General features: G+C 51.1%; 1 protein-coding gene across 1 annotated transcript; it reads left to right on the top strand.

Annotated features, from left to right (window-relative positions):
* The first annotated feature begins 11,467 nt into the window (after positions 1 to 11,467).
* LOC125757413 (uncharacterized protein K02A2.6-like) lies at positions 11,468 to 15,816 on the top strand. The gene is made up of 3 exons (XM_049412996.1): positions 11,468 to 11,563; positions 13,581 to 14,048; positions 14,344 to 15,816. Exons 1-3 carry the CDS (start codon positions 11,468 to 11,470, stop codon positions 15,814 to 15,816), a joined length of 2,037 nt encoding a protein of 678 aa, XP_049268953.1.
* The last annotated feature ends 3,953 nt before the right edge of the window (positions 15,817 to 19,769 follow it).

Raw genomic sequence — 19,769 nt, 5'->3', positions numbered from 1 at the left:
CGGACGAAGACATTTGCATCTTGAGTAATAAGGCTTTAATGCCACAAAAAAATGATGATGAAGTTTGGCGCGTTACAATGCAACCGCGAAGAACTGCCCTATAGCTACGAGCACGACACACGTTCTTGCAGGACTCAAGGTCTGACCCTCAGCGTAGTCCCCCACTTCACTACACAAGATTTTTGTGAACACTTCACCGTGTGACGGTCGAGGCAGATCAGTCGATGGATTGCGTTGCGTCTTACGCCGACAGCAGTGACACAGGCATGGTCGGAGCGGAGCGTGCGGTAGAGCCGATGTGGCAGGCAAAGACGTCCCGGACAGCCAGTAGTAGGCCCAGGTCTGGAGTATGCACGGGTCCAAGAACAACGTACCGGCGCCGGCTGCTGGAGCGCCTGGTAGACGGGAGCCAGGCTCGAGCGGTCACCAGGCACAGGGTAGGCTTCGGGACCAGGACCCGAGATTAAAAAAAGAATACCGAGATTAAAAAAAGAATATCGGAATGCCTCGTCATCTAATTAGTGACGTGCACGAATGGATTAACGAGATTCCCACTGTCCGTATCTACTATCTACCGAAACCACAGCCAACGGATCGGGCTTGGCGAAATCAGCGGGGAAAGAAGACCCTGTTGACCTTGACTCTAGTCTGACCGCTTGTCTCTTCCTTTAGGTGCGTTGATGATTACCTTGTTTTGCTAAAAAATTGAAGGGCACCTTGTAAATTCCAAAGTGTGTTCGGCGAAAGCCTGTCGCCATTCCACTGACTATGACATGGTATCGGGGAATCCACATTCTTGGGGCACTTCTCTGAACCGCTTGCCGTGGAATCATCACATGGCCACTTGGGAGCCATTCGACTAACTCGACTGCTGCAACGAGACGTCTGACGAAGGAGCGAAGCCGCGCGTGCCGCTGTGGCATCCCGTGATTGCTGAGAGAGTGTGAGGGGGAGAGGGTACAGCTGGCACTGTTCGAGGGCACGGACGGACGGACGACGGACGCCGTGAGTATGAGACATTAAAAGCTTTCGCCTTAACAGAGATATGCCTCAAGTAATGGCCAGAGCAACAGAAGAAGTCCTACCGTTTGAATTATGCGGTGAGGGTCTCAGGTTCACGCCAGAGTTGCCAAGTGAGGGATGCCTGCAATTTTTAGATCTGCACATTAGCTTTAGTGATCAGATTTTCTGGGAAAGCCAACCTCGCTCGAAGATATCGATCCTTGCATATAATTCGGCCTACTTAAAGATTGTGAAAAGTGGGCTAGCAAAAAACTGCTTGCGAGCTGCACTTGCTAATTTGTGCGAGCACCTGGTAAGAGAGAGTGTGCAACGCCAAGTTGAACGCCTGAAGTCTGCCGGTTTTCCTGAACTGATAATTACGTCCGTATTAGAGAGTCTGGTAAAGGAGGTGAAGGCTGGCGGTCCAGCTGTCAGACGAGACGTAGGTGAGCCACAGGCGCGTCCTGGACCTATCCCTTATGTGCACCACCTCTCGCATCGCTTGAAAAAAGTTGCCGAAAAGTGCGGAGTACCCGTGGTTTTTACGGTGCCTAATAAACGTGCACCCATGTGTGCCGCGGTGAACGGGCTAAGCCAAGACAAGGCCTGTAAAGTGAGCCATGCCACTCGTTTCATTTAGCGCAAAACCGCAGTGGTATACAGGATTCCGTTGTCTTTTGGCCCTTGTTCCGTCGGCCAAACTGGTAGGTGTATAAACGTAAGGTTACGGCAACACCGCGTAGCAGTGCAGGTGCTGGCTGGGGGTGGGCACCTTGTGGACCATTGCAGGAGCTGAAAAAACCACAGCAGTTCCTCGCTGGCTCTCTCTGACAAGGAGCTTGATTATCTGCGAAGAAATTGATACTATAGGGGTTATCAATCAACCTTTATGAGTTTCCTAGAACTCTTGTGCGCATGCAGTGAACACTTTTCGTGTATTTATACTAGCATGTTGCATGTAATAAAAGTTTAGTTGAAGTCTGGCATGGTCCCGTGTTTCTTCTTCTCTTTCCCATCTCCTTTTGCGCTAGTAATCATGGTGTACTATTCTGGACACTGTCAAATTTCGTAATGGCGGCATTCTGAGCCAATCAAAAAGGCCGTAGCAGCGGTGGAATCTGACCAACGGTGGAATCTGACAAGATGGCGGAATGTGGCAATGTCCAGAATATCACCCATGTCCGATGCTCGATACCAAATGGCCTTATTATCCGCCTCAACTTCAGATAGTATGCGAGGGATTATTGGTCAGCTGCAGATCGTACGTGACGCCCAGCTGGCAAGAAAGAGTGTTCCACAATCGCCGTAATGTCGACTAACACTCCCAGGATCACATGCACAGACAAACCAAATAAAATACACGGGAGGACGACCGCCGCTGTAGCTCAAATGGTAGAGCATCGGTCGCCTTATTCCAAGGTTGTAGGTTCGGTCCCTACTAGCGGCAGATTGTCTCTTCGACCACTTTAATTTCTTTATATTTATATCATATTTACCACATTCGAGTTAAGGAGTACAAATAATGCCCCTATACATTACTTAACTTCACTGTCTGTTGGTTTCATTAGATCGTGCATAACAAAAAAGTCACAGTTTCGCCGCAAGGGCGAAGCAGTGAATGCGATAGCAAGAAAAGCGGCCCGTGGTGGACACGCTGCAACTACCGCGCGTCCATCACTACTCGGCAGCTACTAGACAGCTTTAATTTCACGTACGTAGGGACTTCACGTACGCAAACGTGAAAAGTACACGTTCGTTACGTGCACATCTGAAACGCTTTTAGCTACACGTAGGCGGCGCGCGGTGAGAGCTACCACGTAACTCCACCTGCTGGGAATCATGAACACTGCGGTAGCTTGTTCGAGCGCCCGCACGAGCAGACAGCGGAAGGGCAAGGTTCTCCCTGCGCAAATATTAGAAGCGAGAGAGCTGGCCGACGCCTTTAAGTGCGCCCGTTGCGCTCCTAGCGCCATCTCGCTGGTAATGAAGAAACGCTTATAAGCGCCTGCCGTCTCGGAGGACTACAAACGGTAAAGGGTGTGTACATAACGCTCGCCGTTAGCTACCTGAGGGATCTGCGTTTTGTGGAGTAGTGCTTAGCGCACCGCGCTGCGCGGCGGGACGTCGCTGGTTCGATCCCGCGCTTCGGAAGCATTTTTCTGATTTATTTTTCTTTGGGATATTGATGTATATATACGTACTTATACATATACGCAGCATGACGGCGGCGACGGCGACGGCGGCAAAAACCAGCCAAGACTGTCCATAAAATTGCTATCGCAATAAAAACGAACCATTGATCAATTCCCCTTTCTTCGTTCATATACACTTATCAAGTAGGTATGAAACACAGCTGCGACTAGTTTTTTTTTTTTTGACGGTAAATGAAAAGAAATATTTGTTCACCAAATATAAAATCTATGCCCATCTTCCGATTACGTTTCGTTGAACCTACGATTATGTTGCGAATAGCACTCATCAAATAACGGCTCTCAAGCTCGCCTCAGTTGGCGGACCGCAGTCGCGAAATTTAACACCGCAAGGGCCGGGAGAGTAATGTTAGGAGAGAGGGGGTGGGATGTCAGTTAACATGGCGATTTGAAAGAATGCATTTCTCTTATGTCATATATCGGACATATCTGAAAGGGATTCGACGTCAGGATTCGATAAACATACCGATCTTCAAAATGATTAAAATCTGGATGCCTATTTTGAAATATAGAGTTTTTGTTCCACGGCCATGTTTCATAATATTGCGACCGCAAGGGGTGCTTAACGAAAAAAATGCTTGACATCAGACACGCCTGTATAGCCTACCAAAACAAAGCCTTATTAATAGCATAGACTGGAAAATAACGCGAGTACCATTCAGCAAATTTGAACGATCGTGAACGTACTTATTAAGAAAATAAAAAATAGACATGGCACGAAGACAGCCATGTGCGGGCCGGGCCCCAAGCGAAAGGTGCGCGGTCCTCATGCGGGCCGCGTGTTTGAAACCCGTGGTCCATAGTAAAACTCGGATGCAGCAAACTCGAAGTGGATCGCAAAATATCTCGACAAGACAATATAATCATGTTTTTATGAAGCTTAATTTTGCGCATGTCTGGGACACTCACATCGGAAGATTGGTTGATATGTAGTTGTTCCGAAGTGGTAAATCTGGCGCGGCGGCTGCATTTTCGGTGGAGGCGAAAATGTTTGCGGCCCGGGTACTTAGATTTAGGTGCACGTTAAAGAACCCCAGGTGGTCGAAATTTCCGAAGCCCTCCACTACGGCGTCTCTCATAATCACATCGTGGTTTTGGGACGTTAAACCCCAGACATTATTATTATATTATAAGTGGTAAATCTATACTTTTTTTTTTCACCAACCACTTCAGAAACGTGAGTATCGGACTAAGGGAAATTTCGAGTCCCTGAAGCAACGTGGCGTTTCCGATAACGAAAGGGCACGGCGAGTACGCTTCGCAACATGGCACCTAGTTCTCTTTGCATTACTGTGACAGTGAGACTGCGGGCACATAGACGGGAAAGAAAGCACAGGTGCGGAGGCGAGTATGGAGGCGAGAGCAGCACTGACTGACTTGCGTCATGTGCGCCTCTTTTTCACAGAGTAGCATGCCAGCTGTTATACGCACGCCGGCAAAAAATATCTCTTTTTCCAATAAAGAGCCTCTCTCTGTGTTTTAATCGAAAACGGCGGCGATAGTTGCGCCACTGCGCATATACTGATGGCATCGTTTGTCACAGTTACACGATTGTGTAGCGGTGAAGCTTACTAAAGCAAATGCACTGCGCGCGCAGCCAATATATTGACGCGCGCCTTGCCTGTTTGCTTCCCCGGCTTGCACAGTCACTCAGGTTCATTACACTGTTTATTTACATCATTTCCATTTGCGGAGAAATAGCCGATTAGATAACTGAGTCGCCATAGTCAGCTTCACCGCATTGCAGCTATGTTGTGCGGGATGCGGTATCGAAAGTTTGCTGTTTAGTGAAGCCCATCAGCAGTGGAAATGGGCAATGTCACGCACGTAATGTGTTTAATCAGTACATAATACTGTGTTTCTTAATATTTAAACAGTGCACGCGCAGTCTCAAATCATGGTGTGAGCACCGAGGCGTCTAATAAATGCACTGGCAGTCTTTCAGATCATACTTTTTCAGCGTGACTGACATAAATTTAGAAGTTTGATAACCGTTCATGAACTCGTTGACAATTTACAAGTGGATTGCTGGGAGAGAGAGAAGATAACTTCATTCGCAGGAAATTTGACGTGATTCTTCACATACACCGATAGAATTTGGTTAGCAGTGTTCAATAACAATACAGAAAAAGTGCAGTCAGTTCTACGTAGCACACACTGGGACAGCCATACATATACGTGCTATGCATGTAATAGTACTGCAAGCAACACTTTTTATACATTACCCACACAACTTTATGCTTGATGAAAACTTCAGCGCAAACCAGGACGGACCACAAAGAATAGATGAGACAAGCACAGCGCCAGTGCTTGTCTCATTTATTCCTTGTGGTCCGTCCGGGTTTGCGCTGAATTTTTCATCTTAAAAAATGCGATGTACCAACTAGGCCCAGCAGAAGTTTTATTGAACTTTATGCATAAATGGAATTATGTCGATGGCGGCCTCCCCTGTAGTATAGATTTCTTATCATTCAATGCAATTCGTTAACTTCCAAAAGCTGCTCACTAATAATTGCGTTTTTTTACTGTAGGCAACAGTGACAGTAGGCAACAGTAGGCAACATTTTCTTTTCCGTATTTAGTACTACACTTTCTTGCAGATATTTAGGTTTGCGTATCTTATATTTTGACTTGTTTGCTCCTAGTCGAAATAGCGTTTCTGGCGCATTGTTATTATTAGTATTTTTATATTACTATAAATGTTAACGTGTCAACCTCAAGTTCTTTTTAGGTAAGAATTTGTGGTATTAGGGGCGTAGTACACTCTTTATACGAATCGTATTTTTATTTGCAACTTTGCTTGGAGCGTGAGAACTTCATAGTAGAACACAGCGCAATAATAGAAGACAAAAAAAAAACCAAACAGACAGCGCTGGTTCTGTTTGGTCTTTGTCTTCGTTGTATCGCGCTGTTTTTTACTTTATTGGAAGGCCCTCCGGCCCCTCCAAGTAAATACGCCTATGCAAAGGGTGTAAGCACAAATTTCATTTGAAAAAACAATATGGGTGATTATAACGTAAAAATACCCTGCATTTTTTCCTTCCGCGTTGGTCGTTCTGTTTATGATTGGTCGAAATTTTCTGGGTTATAACACATGGCACCTGCTCTTAACGCGATGCGACAAATGACCCCAAAGTTGCCCTCCGCGTAATGACCACTCAAGCACGACTACATAGAAAATAAGAAGGTACGCTATTTTCAATACGGCATATTTTTGGTCATTTGGTTTTTCGCCGTTCGTCAAAAATTTTCGGTGTGCCTTAAAATCGTGTGCTTGTTACGCGACGTCACAAATCTGTGAAATCTCATGGTGTTAAAATGACGTGCGCACACTAAACAGTGTATTACTATGCTGAACAATACCTAAACATTTTTGGAATAGCCAGACAGTGTCTCGTTTTGAATGTAATTCAAGAAGGCTACCCGCCGATCACATTGGAAGCGGCTACTTATAGCAGCTGGCGAGATGGATTCTTATGAGTACAATAAATATTTTCAGCTGAAGTCTAACGATGTTGAGCTGTTCGTGCACGTGTACAACTCGGTGAACTCATCCTTGCTGAGAAAGAGAGGAAGAGAAGGGGAGAAATGAACAGCGCTGCGGGTGTTTGCTTCCTTGCTGTCCGAGTTATATTTTGCCTTGCACAAGTGAATTCGAGATGACTCAAGACCGACTAGCGCGGCTGTCACTTCAGTCTCCTTAGTCCAGAAAACCCAGATCGCGGGATCGAATCCCGGCTGCGGAGGCCGCACTTTGGACTGAGGCGAAAATGTTGGAGGCGCGTGTGCTTAAATTTTGGTGCACGTTAAAAAACCCCAGGTGGTCGAAATTTCCGGAGCCCTACACTACGGGGCTCTCATAATGATATCGCGCGTTTGGGACGTTAAATCCCAACAATTATAAGCCGAGAAAACCGCGTACACTGAGCATTTCTCTGGTCGGTATATAGATCATGTTGCGGGACAAGCTTAAAAGATGGGCTTCCCATTGTACTCGAGTCGACTGCCTTATTCCTTGCCTGTTCCGAGCCGCCGCGATTGCTGCGAGCTACAATATGATAACGAAGGCCAAGGAAGAAAAAACTTTATTGGGCGAGTGAGTTTAGGCTCTTTGCGGACCCTAGGCCACCGCACGGCCATCACATTGCGCCTATGTGTTTTTAGATTAATCTAAATACGTTGGCAAGGCCAAGCAGAATAATCGGAAACTCTAACGGAAACATTCTTTAGCTCCACCAATGCGACCCAACTAAAAAACGGGGTACGCTTAAGCTTCGCCTTTAACGGTTGAACGCGATAGCGATATCCGGCCCCATCCTCATCGCGCTCTGTTTCGCTTGTCATTATGTTCAGTCACCCAGCCAGACAGCCACACACACACACACACACACGACATACTTATAGTAAACGTAAAGGTTTCCGCCCTCTTCAACAGCACTTTTATGACAACAGTGCACCCACTACGTGTGTGTGTAAGACAATGCACGCACTAATGTGTGTGCCCTTTGTAACGGATTCGTAAGGGAATACGCGCAGTAATGTATGTGCCTTTTGTAATGGGTGACCGGCTTAACTCTTCATGCAATTCACATGCTGTGACGCCCGATGGCAATGTACGCTTGCACCACGTTTTACTGCGATATTACATCTCATACAGGACGCGTAGGTTTGTGAAGCCGGAAACCTACTTTTAGTGCAGTTCTAAACAGTGGCGTGGCTCTGTCGCATTCTACTTCCGGACGCGATAGCGAGCGGACGCAGAATGAACGGCTCCGATGGAGCGGCGATAGCGGCCCGTGCCGGCCGCGGTAACAGGATGGCTGCCGAAGATGATAACGCTTATGAAATTGTTCTGCCTACTCTGCCCGCTGGCCGTGTTGTTCACAACACGTTGTTCTTGCACGGAGATGTGCGTGAGCGGCCCTACAAGGTGGAAGACTTCCGAGACGCCCTCGCCGCGGCTGGTGTGCTGCCTGACGTCGTGGCGTTAGGGGCGTACCAGATCGACCACGTCTGGGCGGTGACACTGAAAACCGGTGAAGCCACGCAGAAATTAGCAGCGGTTAAGGAGCTGAAGGTCAAAGACCGCCGGTGTGTGGTTTTCAACCCTGAGGACCAGCAGGTCAAACTGCGCCTGCATTGGATGCTTCACGGCGTCCAAGACGACGACGACATCCGGACCGCTTTCGCCGCATTCGTGAACGTCACCGAGGTTACCCGAGAGCGTTGGCGCGTACAAGGCATGCGAGAAAAGGGCTCCACCACAAGGACCGTGTTGCTGAAGCTGAAGCCGGGAGTAAAGGTCGACGACCTGCACCACCAGGTTCGTGTCGCCGGCGATTTGGCCCTCGTGGTGGTGCCCGGGCGTGCAATGCAGTGCCTGCGCTGCCACGGCGCGGGACACGTTCGCCGGGACTGCAGCGTGCCCCGGTGTTCGAAGTGCCGGCGTTACGGACACGCGGACGCGGACCGCGTCCGTACCTACGCGTCGGCGACCGGGCGGCCAAAGGACGACGAAAATGAAGAGCTCGTGGACGTCGCCGAGGCGGAGGAGGCTGCGAGGGGAATCGACGAGGCAGGAAAGCGGTCAGGGCCAGAGGACACGTCGACGCCTTCCAGCGGTGACGCCCCGAAAGGAGACGGGCCGGTGGACCAACCAGCTGCAGGCGACATGTCTGGGTCAAAGGGCCACCAGCCAGCAACACAAGTCGTCCCAGCGGCGTCAGGAGGCGATACCCGAAAGGGCAAGGCACCAACGCTTCATAGAGGGGTGGGCGAGTCGAGTGTGTCAACCGACACGACGCCGACAGTCACGTCGAGTTCACCAGCGCCCAAGGTTGGCAAGCCTACTAGCTCGAACGAGCCACAACAGGAGAAGAGTGGCGTTCACACGCCGCCCAATGGCACCGCGGCCTCCAAGCGCCCCCGCCCCCCTACCAACAATGATGGTACTGAAGCGACCGTAACTGGCAACGAGGAACCACCCGCAAAGACTGCCCAAGTATGGCGGTCCACCCTTCGACCGCGACGCAACGTCTCGGCCGACAAGCGTGGCGGCAACGCCGACACCGTCAGGCTAGTTCTAGTTTCTGCGCCGGAAGGCACCGCCAGCGATGGCAACGTCTAGCCACGTGCTGGACGCGAGAGGTAGGCACGGTGCTGCTGGTCTCTTTCCCTTTCGTAAAATGGCGCCTGTCTGTCCATTGAAAGTCGCAACAATAAACGTTAGAGGTCTTGCCGGAAAAAGAAAGCAAAGCCAGGTATACCGACTTTTAACGGAACGTGACATCGACGTCCTGGCAGTTCAGGAAGCGAAAGTTGACGGCGAAGAAGAGACCATACGGCTCTGGGTGCGGCGTTTCGCGTCTGGATTTCTTGTCGTTGTTAGTCACGCAGTGGGCACATCGGCTGGCTGCTTACTGTTTGTTAAGAAGTTGCCGGGGCTTGAAGTGAACGCTCATTTTTCGTGTCCGTCGGGCCGGTGTGCCTCTCTTGACTTCTGAATGTGCAACACCGAGTGGCCTGTCGTATGCGCATATGCGCCCAACAAGGCTGAAGATAGGGCCCTGTTCTCTGGCAGCCTTGAGCAACGGCTAAGTGCAGGAAGGAAGTTAGTATTGTTAGGGGATTTTAACTGCGTCCTCAGTTCCCACGACAAAACGAGCGCTCGGTCTTTTAGAGATCAAAGCACAGATATGTTGATGAGAATCGTCGAGAACTGGGACCTTGAGGACGTTGCCGAAGGTTTCCAATGTTCTGGTGTACTTAAGTACACGTGTTTCGAAGGCCCAAGTTATGCACGACTCGACCGCATTTATGTATCGGTCGACGTACTTCCTGAATGTGCTAGTTACGAGGTAGTGCCGGTGTCCTTTTCAGACCACTGCTTAGTTCAGTGCTCTATCGGAATTCCCAAGAGAAGCAACTCTTTTTCGTGGGAAACCTGGAAATTAAATAGCAAGCTCCTGGAGGACGAAGAATATAATTCGACTGTAATGGAGGAAATTAACAAATTAGATCCTAGTGAAAGCCTGCATATTTGGCAACAGTGGGAGCTGCTTATTGAAACTTTAAAATTAAAAGCAATTAACAGGGCTACGAGCATTCGGTATAACGAGAAACGGAAAGACGCTGAATTAAAAGCGCTGCTTGATAAGCTACTCAAGCAGGAATGCCGAGCCCCCGGAAAATGGATAGAAGACATAAAGAAGACATAGAAGACAGAAAACTAACAACTGTGTGGCGTGTTTGTAGTTGCTGAAGGAGTAGTTCGGCAATGACGGCTACAGCGTGACCAAATTTTCACACGTTTTTTAATTTAAATTTCATTTATTTTTCGCCCAACTCCACTTTAATGTAGTGTCACTATAGCAACGCTCAAGAGGGCTGTTATTCTTCATGGATGGATGGATGAATAAACTTTCTTTTGGTCGTTAATTAAAGTCGTTAAAATTAAAATGGTCGTTAAAAAGCGTTAATTCTGCCATGTCTGCGAAATCGCGGAAACCTAGGTCCTCTACCTACGGTTGTAATAAAACTTTCTTTGTTATACGAACGCCCCTTTTTTAGAATTTTTCCTTAAGTAATTTCTAAAGATAAGTTGCCGTCACACGTTTGCTGCATATAGCAGCGCGTACTGCGTTCCATGTTGAAATCCCTTTTCTGCGGCATAGAGTTAAGAACTGAAACTCTAAACGAAGATTATTGTACTAGAAAATTAACACATGGTCAATATTAGTTATAGGGCCTGTCCTTCATTTGGCGCAACACGTCATGAACATTATTGTGGCTCATTCATATAGTTTCTGAGGAGCGGATAGTTAACTCTAGTTTCGGAGTTTATTTAAGGTTAAGGCTCTCGGTTTTGTACATTTGGAGATAAATGCTTCCATTTTTCGTAGTCTTTCAATGAGTTGAGCTGGTACCGCAGCCATACCTCACGCTGTAGCCGAATGCCTGCCGACAGACAGGCGTCATTCCAAGGCTTCGGGAGCCATCAATTGCCGATGCAGCTGAATGCGATGCAACACGGCAAGCATTCAAGTAGACGTTCGTAACGCACGGTGCATTCTGGATCATTATTTGTCGCTGTCGTAGTGTTCGTACCGCGGAGAAATCCAGAACCCGCGCATTTCTCTCCTTGAAGCCGTCACTAGACGTCCCTTGCAATTCGGTCTCTGGTGTAAGGGCCTTCCTTTCCCGAGGGAACCACTGTTCTGCGAATCCTGAACAGCATATTTCCAGTCTAAGCAACCATGGCCGGCCGATCACCCGTCGTGCGCTTGCCCGCGTTTTACGAAGAAATGCGTGACCAGTTCATGGACCAGAACGGGGTCCACATTATGTACCCTGTGAGTACGCCAGCATGGCGTTCACCTGCACTTCACTTTTCTTCCTGTCTCTACAGCTCTTTGAAACTTTATAATCTACCATGCTACCCGAGCATGGTCTAGCACGACGTGTAGTCTACGCCTTAGTCTAGCACGATGACTATTTAGTGAATACTGCGGAGAGATATATGTTGTAAACGTGCCTGAAACTTTCTTGAACTTTCCAATTACACGTGAAATTGACGCGAATGGCAGCTTCGAATTTAGCGCGAATGAGGCGCCTTACCGCACTGTCGCTTCCATTGCTGTAGCAAGCGACAAGGCGTCCATAGTGTTAAGAATAATTCTTTCTGTATATGTGAGCGAAACCACAGCCATCGCACGTTACAGCAGAAGACAGTTTATGGTAGCATCATTGTGAAGGTATCACCGTTATCGACCGAAAAAATAAACACAAAGCAGTGGAAATGTGGCTATTTCTTCTAAATAATTTTCAGCTAAGTTCGCTAAACGATCACTACTCGTTCCACATGACGACAAATAAACGATCCCTACACTCCTTCCATTTGATTTATGGTTCAGCAATCTTCAGCTACCCCCGTCAGGATTGCTTTAGAAATTGATGCGCGGAGTTCACGACGTTGTAGTGGCAATTCCCACGAGATGCCACAGATATTATCCTGCAGGCTGTCGGAAAACATCTGCACCGGAGGTCAGCTGGGTGCAGGCGGAGCTAAACTGAAGTGGTCCTGGGCGCATTGTGGTTGTCACCTTGTGTAAAAATCTGCGCCCATTTGGTTGACACCAATGTGTCGTCGAAGAGAATGAAAATCACCCGTAAAGTGTCTTGTGAATGATGCGAGCTCATACGAAATATTAATATTCATGCAACGTCAATGCGCCAGCCTCTCGTGTCATCTTTTATCGCCACCTCTGCGTCTAGGCCTGTAGAGACTGTTTTCAGTACCAAGACATTAAGGTGAGAGCCTTAGATGCCTCATCAAACGCGAAAATTGACCGTCCGTCGGCGGCGTCAACACGGGTGATGCAAAAAATCAACATCACGTGATGTGGGTATGTTTTCTTATTAATTTAGAGTGATGTCAGTTATAATCGCTTTGTAGACGCCGTGGTAGACCGTGATTGGCTCCCCAACCATTTTCAGCAAGGCGACCGTAATGTTCCCTTCGTACAGCATTATATCCACGCTGTTCTTCTGGTGCCTTTAATTTCCGTGGTCTGCCCACGTCAGTCTTCGAATGAACTGATTGAGTTGCTAGACGGGTCTTCCTTTTATATATGAAAGCGGGAAACACACGCGGGGAGAAAGAAGAACTCTTTGACGTCATTCGAAGCCCTCGTGTGAAGTGCAAAGCAGATGCAACTTAATCTTTACCGGGAACGCGTGGAAGGGTGTTCCCATTGTTCACAGGCGCCTTATCATCCAGCATGCAGTTTCGATGCTTGCTTTGTGGTTTTCTTTATTGAAACGTATACTCAGCACTATGCTGTATGCCTGAATGCGAAGAAAGATATGCCGTTTGCCTTCAATTGTTAAAGGGCCCCTAAACAACCCAGAGGTCGAAATTTAGTTGTGGCGTTGCAGTTGTGAACGAGTCTGCAGCGAACGCGTTCGCCGGCTTGTCTGTCCACATATCCGAATGCCCTTCCACAGCGTCCGAGGTGAAAACGCAAGGGACGACGCCCGCATCTGCTAGCAGAGGAGCACGCGAGAGCGGGCGTCTGTTGGTAGTTTAGGGGCCTGGCGTTTCGTGAGTTATATGGACATTCTCGACGGGTTTTTGCCGTCGCCGTTGCCATCACCGTCATGTCCTTCCGGTATGAAGCCCAAATTGATAAGATCCCTGTAATGAGCGTGTGGCGCCCTGCCTAGCCTAGTTTCATTACCTCGCCAGGTTCGGCAGGCAACCTTGGTCATGCTTGAAGAATAAACACTGGCGAGCGCGGCTCGGCAGTCAGCAAGGTTTACCTTGTCAGTAGCTGTTACCCCGCCATGCAGTTGGGTCGTCCTTGTTAGAGCGCGGGCGCCTCGGCCCCCCCTCGTCCACGGTCCCCGGGGCAGATCGTGACACTGGCGACGAGTACAGTCAACGAGTCGACCCACGCCATCGAGAGCGGCAAAACAACGCCCCCCGCATCTGCCGCCATGCCGCTGTACGGAAGACTCGAGCCGTTCGAGGGAGACAGGTCCGCCTGGCCCACCTATGAGGAGCAAGTTCACATGTTTTTCCGCGCTAACGACACGCCCGAGGAGAAACAGCGGGGCATTTTCCTGGCAAGTTGCGGAACCCAAGTCTTCAGTCTCCTGCTCGACCTCCTAAAGCCGGCTACACTGCATACCAAGACGCTCAGCGAGCTGCTCACTACACTGCGCTCGCGCTTCAGTCCGGCGTCGTCCACGCTAATGGAGCGTTTCCGCTTCAACAACCGGAGCAGCCGGGAAGGGGAGAGCCTCGGGCAGTTCGTCGCTGCGCCACGAGGTTTGGCGAGTACCTGCGCCTTCGGGGACCAGCTGGACTCGCTGTTACGGGACCGTTTCGTCTGCGGCATAAACAACCCCGCCATGCAGACACGTCTCCTGGAACTTCCCGACCCCTCGCTGATGATGATGATGATGATATGTGCTGGACGACGTGGTGAAAGCAGCGCTGGCGATGGACGCGGCGACAAAAGACGCCGGCGAGATTACGCGTGCGGCGTCAACGGAAGCGGCGGTCAACAAGATGGTGGCAAGGGGCGGTATATGCAGTCGCTGCGGTGACGCCCATTCCCCCTCACAGTGCCAGTTCGTACATTCGCAGTGCTTCACGTGCGGAAAAACTGGGCACCTTGCACGAGTATGCCGAACGGGGAAGCAGAACAACGGACCACAGCAGCAGCCTGGATCCAGCCCAGGTTCCACACCAGCCCGCGGTCAGGGTAGGCATCGCAAGTGGTGGCGGGGACGTGCGGCAGCAGGCTCGGGTTCCTCCGCGGCCAGGCTCAACGTCGTGTCCGAGGACCCGCCGATTTTCGACATGTGGCACACAGGCCTTGTCCCGTCGTCTGTGCCGCCGTACGTGCTGACCGTCGAAGTTTGCGGGCGCCCCATTTCCATGGAACTGGACACGGGGGCCAGTTTGTCGGTCATGGCTGGCAAACTTTTCAAAAGGACCTTCCCCGGAGTGGCCGTCGAGGCTTCAGGCGTCATGCTGCGGAGTTACTCTGGAGAGCTTTCCCAGGTCCAAGGTCAGGCCCAGGTCAGCGTTCGTTTTGGCAACAGGGAAGCAACCCTTCGTCTGTATTTGACCAAGGGGTCGTCACCGACGCTGCTCGACAGAAATTGGATTTGCGCACTGGGTGTTCGGCTGCCAGAAGGCCAGGAAGCAGCCCTACATGGCGTACAAGACATCCCAAGCATCCTAACAGATTTCCAGTCACTGTTCCAGCCAGTTGTGGGCACATTCGCCGGTACGACTGCTGGCATCCATGTACCCGAGGGAGTCCGGCCTCGGTTTTTCAAGCCTCGCCCGCTGCCGTTCGCACTGAAGGACGGGGTCACCCAGGAGCTGCAACGGTTACAGCGAGAAGGCATCCTGGTACCAGTCAAGACTGCGGAGTGGGCCGCTCCCATCGTTCCAGTCCCCAAGCGAGACGGTAGTGTCAGAATCTGTGGGGATTTCAAGGTTACGATCAACCCCGTCGCTACCGTCGAAAAGTACCCCCTGCCTCGGATTGAAGATCTCTGGTCGGCTTTGTCTGGTGGCCAGAAGCTCACGAAGATCGACCTCAGAGACGCGTACCAGCAGTTGGTGCTCCAGGAGGCCTCACGGAAGTATGTCACGATATCGACAACTATGGGGCTTTTCCAGTATACGCGTTTACCATTCGGCGTGGCCTCGGCACCAGCCATCTTTCAGAGAGAGATGGACAATCTCTTCAGGGGCATGAGGCACGTGGCAATGTACTTGGACGACATCCTCATCACCGGTATTAACGACGGAGACCACATGCAGAATCTGCACAACGTTCTGGCCAGACTTCAGGATGCTGGTCTCAAGCTCAAGCGGGAAAAGTGCGTGTTCATGGTTCCCAGTGTAGAATACCTGGGACACGTCATCTCCCAGGCCGGCCTGGCTCCGGCCCCCCGCAAAGTTGATGCTGTTCTGAAGGCGCCGAAGCCCCGAAACAAGAAAGAGCTGCAAAGCTACCTTGGTCTCATCAATTTCTACAGGAGGCTCCTGCCCAACCTGTCTGCGATGCAGCCACTGTAGATGCAGCCACTGCACATTCTGCTTCGAGATGGCCAGCATTGGGCGTGGAAGAAGGAGCAGGACGTGGCCTTTGAGCACAGTAAACAGCTAATCACCAAGGCACCGGTGCTGGTGCACTTCGATCCAGCCAAGCCTGTTGTCCTTACTGTAGATGCATCACCATACAGTGTAGGAGCCGTCCTAGCGCACAGAGACAAGGATGGCCAAGAACGCCCGGTGTCGTTTGCTTCTCATCGTCTTCACACAGCAGAGCAGCGTTACAGCCAGCTGGACAAGGAAGGCCTCGGCCTCATGTTTGGCGTCGAGCGTTTTCACCAGTACCTGTGGGGCCGAAAGTTCGAGGCAGTCACGGACCACAAACCACTGCTGGGGCTACTGGGGCCAGACAAGGCGGTCCCCGTGCAGGCATCACTTCGAGTGGTACGATGGGCCTTGAAGCTGGCGGCCTACAGCTACCAGTTGGTGTACCGTCCGGGAAAAGACCTGGGGCCTGCTGATGCCCTGAGTCGGTTGCCGCTGCCAGAGGTGCCTGCTGCTGTTCCAGAGCCAGCTGAAGTGCTCATGCTGGAGCATGCGTACCCAGAGGTACTCTTCAGGTCTGCTGTGTCGCAGGCGACCAGTCGGGACCCGGTCCTGTCCCAGGTGGTGAAGGCAGTATCCCGAGGGGAGGAGTTGGTGCAGCAGCCCTACAGCCACAAGGCCGCTGAGCTGAGCCTGGAGCAGGGCTGCCTACTTTGGGGTTCCAGGGTGGTGATCCCACAAAGTATCCGGTCCAGGGTCCTGCAGTTGCTGCACGCGGGCATCCTGGCGTGGAAAAGACAAAGATGGTGGCCCGGTCCCACGTTTGGTGGCCTGGACTGGACCAGGACATCGCTCACATGGTACAGAGCTGCCAAGTCTGCCAGGAACATCAACGGGCCTCGCGTCATGTGGAGATCACCCCATGGTCATTCCCACAGAGGCCCTGGTCCCGCCTTCACGTGGATTTTGGGGGCCCCTTCAAAGGCCACTACTTCCTGGTGGGGGTCGACGCATTTTCAAAGTGGGTGGAAGTTCTACCTGTCACCACTCCGTCAGCAGGTGCGACCATTGCAGCACTGCGGCAGGTCTTTACAGCCAAGGGGCTGCCGGACATCATAGTCTCCGATAATGGACCCGCTTTCGCCAGCGCAGAATATCTGGCCTGGCTGACAAAGAACGGAATCCGCCGAATGATGGTTCCTCCGTACCACCCTGCTTCAAACGGTGCAGCTGAGCGGGTGGTGCAGACTATAAAGGACAAACTTAAGAAGAGCCAGGCTGGGGATTTCCGTACGCAGGTCGCCCGCATACTCTTCCAATACCGGACTACACCTCATGATGTCACCGGCCGTGCCCCCTGTGAGCTTCTGCTGGGACGGATGGTGAAGACACCGTTGGACATTCTGCATCCAGACCTCCGGTCTATGGCGCTCCTCAAACAGCTGAAGCAGAAGCTGGCTGCTGACAAAGGGTGCCGTCCTGGGCCATTGCCGGAGCCTGGAGTGCCAGTATTCGCCAGGAATTTCCGTTCTGGCCCACCTTGGTCTGCTAGACAAGTGGTCTCGCCTGCAAGCTCCTCCTCTTTGCTCGTACGAATGCAGGATGGAACCACATGGCACCGGCATGCTGACCATGTGAGGGCTAACCGCGGGACCTGGCTTGCATCCACGGCAGCACCAGTTGCAACCACGGCAGCACCAGTTGCGGCCAGGGAGACAACCATTTCGCAAGGGACAGGCGCCTCCAGTTGTGCGCCACTAGTAGGGCCACCGGCAAGTTCAGTGCCATCTCTGCCAACCACGGCAGAGTCTCAGGAGGAATCAAGCGCGGCTCAGGCAGCACCTGGTACTACCGCACCTAGTCCCTCAACACCTGTACCCAGGCGGAGCAATCGACGACGAAGGGCACCAGACCGCTTTTTGCCTACCTAAACCAACGTCGAACCGGCTGGGACTTGTATTTTTTTATTTTGTGTACAATAACTGGGGGTGATGGGTGTAACGAGCGTGTGGCGCCCTGCCTGGCCTAGTTTCATTACCTCGCCAGGTTCGGCAGGCAACCTTGGTCGTGCGTGAAGAATAAACACTGACGAGCGCGGCTCGGCAGTCAGTCGCTGTTACCCCGCCATGCAGTTGGATCGTCCTTGTTAGAGCGCGGGCGCCTCGGCCCCCCCTCGTCCACGGTCCCCGGGGCAGATCGTGACAATCCCTCCGCGCATTGTATGTTCTACCGCGGGTAAAAGTGCGCGAGCGAGGGCGACGAACGCGGCCGAAGCAGAGATCAAACGAGCTGGCCCATTTTCCGTCACTCGGAGGGTGCATGCGATAATATCACCACGCTCGGGAGGCCTGCCGTCGAAGCAGACAGGAAACGCCCCGCCTGTCTTTAACGGCCATGAAAAGACACGAGGTGGGGGCGGGGGGGGGTTGTCGCGTGAGCAGCCACCTTGAACTTTGAATCTAAGGGCGCGGTCACGATCGCTGGCGCGCGCGCTATCTCGAAAGCCATCACAGCGGGCGGCTCGTATACCCTCCTACGTGCTGCGCTCTCAACGCAAAGTGACTATGCGGACAGAGCATCTCTCCCTGGAGCGGCCACATTCTCTTACACCAGCATTTTGTCGTTGTGCAAGATCGGATACAAAACAGTTAGCTGCCAGCCTCACTTCGTGTAACACTACAATTTGTTGCTATCGCATTCGTTGCTTCGCCCTTGCGGGGAAACTGACTTTTAGTCCACGGAGACGAAACTTCGCTGCAAAAAAGTATTAACCGCGGAGCTGTTCAATCTGGAGGTGAGGCCGTTAATGTCCGCACGAAACTCGGCGTGTATGGGGCGCCACAGAAAGCGGGTACGTACCAAGCAGCTCCCAGCAAAGCATAGCCAATGCATAGTACAGTATAGCAAGGGTTGGCAAAGGGAAGTGAGGGTTAGATGGAGCGATGTGAGGGTGATGAGGAGAGAAAGTAGGAGGGGAGAGAGGAAAGCATAGCCTTGTATAGCACAGTATTATAGCAAAAGAGAGGAAAAGGGAAGTTAGGGTGGCGAGGAGTGATTTGAGAGTGCAGAGGAAGAAAACGAGGAGGGGAGAGGGTGAAATCCGTACAGATTTCTTTGTGGCTTCGTGCTACAAACAGGTGGTTGTCAATTTCCCTTTCTGAACCCTTCCGCCACTTTGCGGGATACCGCAGAACTTATTTGCAATGAGAGGGTGACCCATAGCATAGGCATGTATAGAACAGTATAGCAAGGGGTGGGAAAGGGAAGTGAGGGTGAGGAGGATGGAAAGGAGGAGGGGGGTGCCAGCAGCTCCGCTCTTTCCTCAGTCTTCGCACCACTCGCGCGTAGCTGCCTCAATTTTTTTTTATTTTCTATTCTCTTTGTTCCGTTTCAGCTTGGACGCGACTTCTCTATTAGGTACCCTGCTTACTTTCCCGCGTACCAGGACTTCATGGTTCGTTGGTTCGGCTACATCGTGGATATATACACACTGTGAGTTTGGTTCTTCCTGCGAACTTTTTTTTAGTGGTCTCTAAGGAAATGCACTTCATACCAAGCTCACGCGCGGTGACGCTCAGCTCGAGGCACACCGCCTATAGGGAGCTAAGCTAAGCATATAGGCAAGGTAACTTGAAAAGCTATTCCTTTCGTAGCGTTTCGTTGCAGTGCTGAATGCTACATAAAATGCACACAACTAGACACAGATGAGAAGTCATTACGGAACTAGATGCACGCTCGGGTTATTTCAATGCGCACAGCTACACAGCGACTTCTAGTCCTTGTCGAGTTGTGCGAATTTTATATTCTTCAGCATCATGCACGATCCAACTCGCCGAGCAACGAGTTTTATCGAAGAGAGAAGAAATATTAGAGAAGGAAACGCAGGCAGGTTAACCAGTTTAGGAAAACAGGTTTGCTACCCTACACATGGG

This window comes from Rhipicephalus sanguineus, chromosome 2 (genome assembly GCF_013339695.2).
Source record: "Rhipicephalus sanguineus isolate Rsan-2018 chromosome 2, BIME_Rsan_1.4, whole genome shotgun sequence".
Lineage (NCBI taxonomy): Eukaryota > Metazoa > Arthropoda > Arachnida > Ixodida > Ixodidae > Rhipicephalus > Rhipicephalus sanguineus.
The sequence above is the reverse complement of the archived record's forward strand: the minus strand, read 5'-3'. Positions and strand labels throughout refer to the sequence as shown.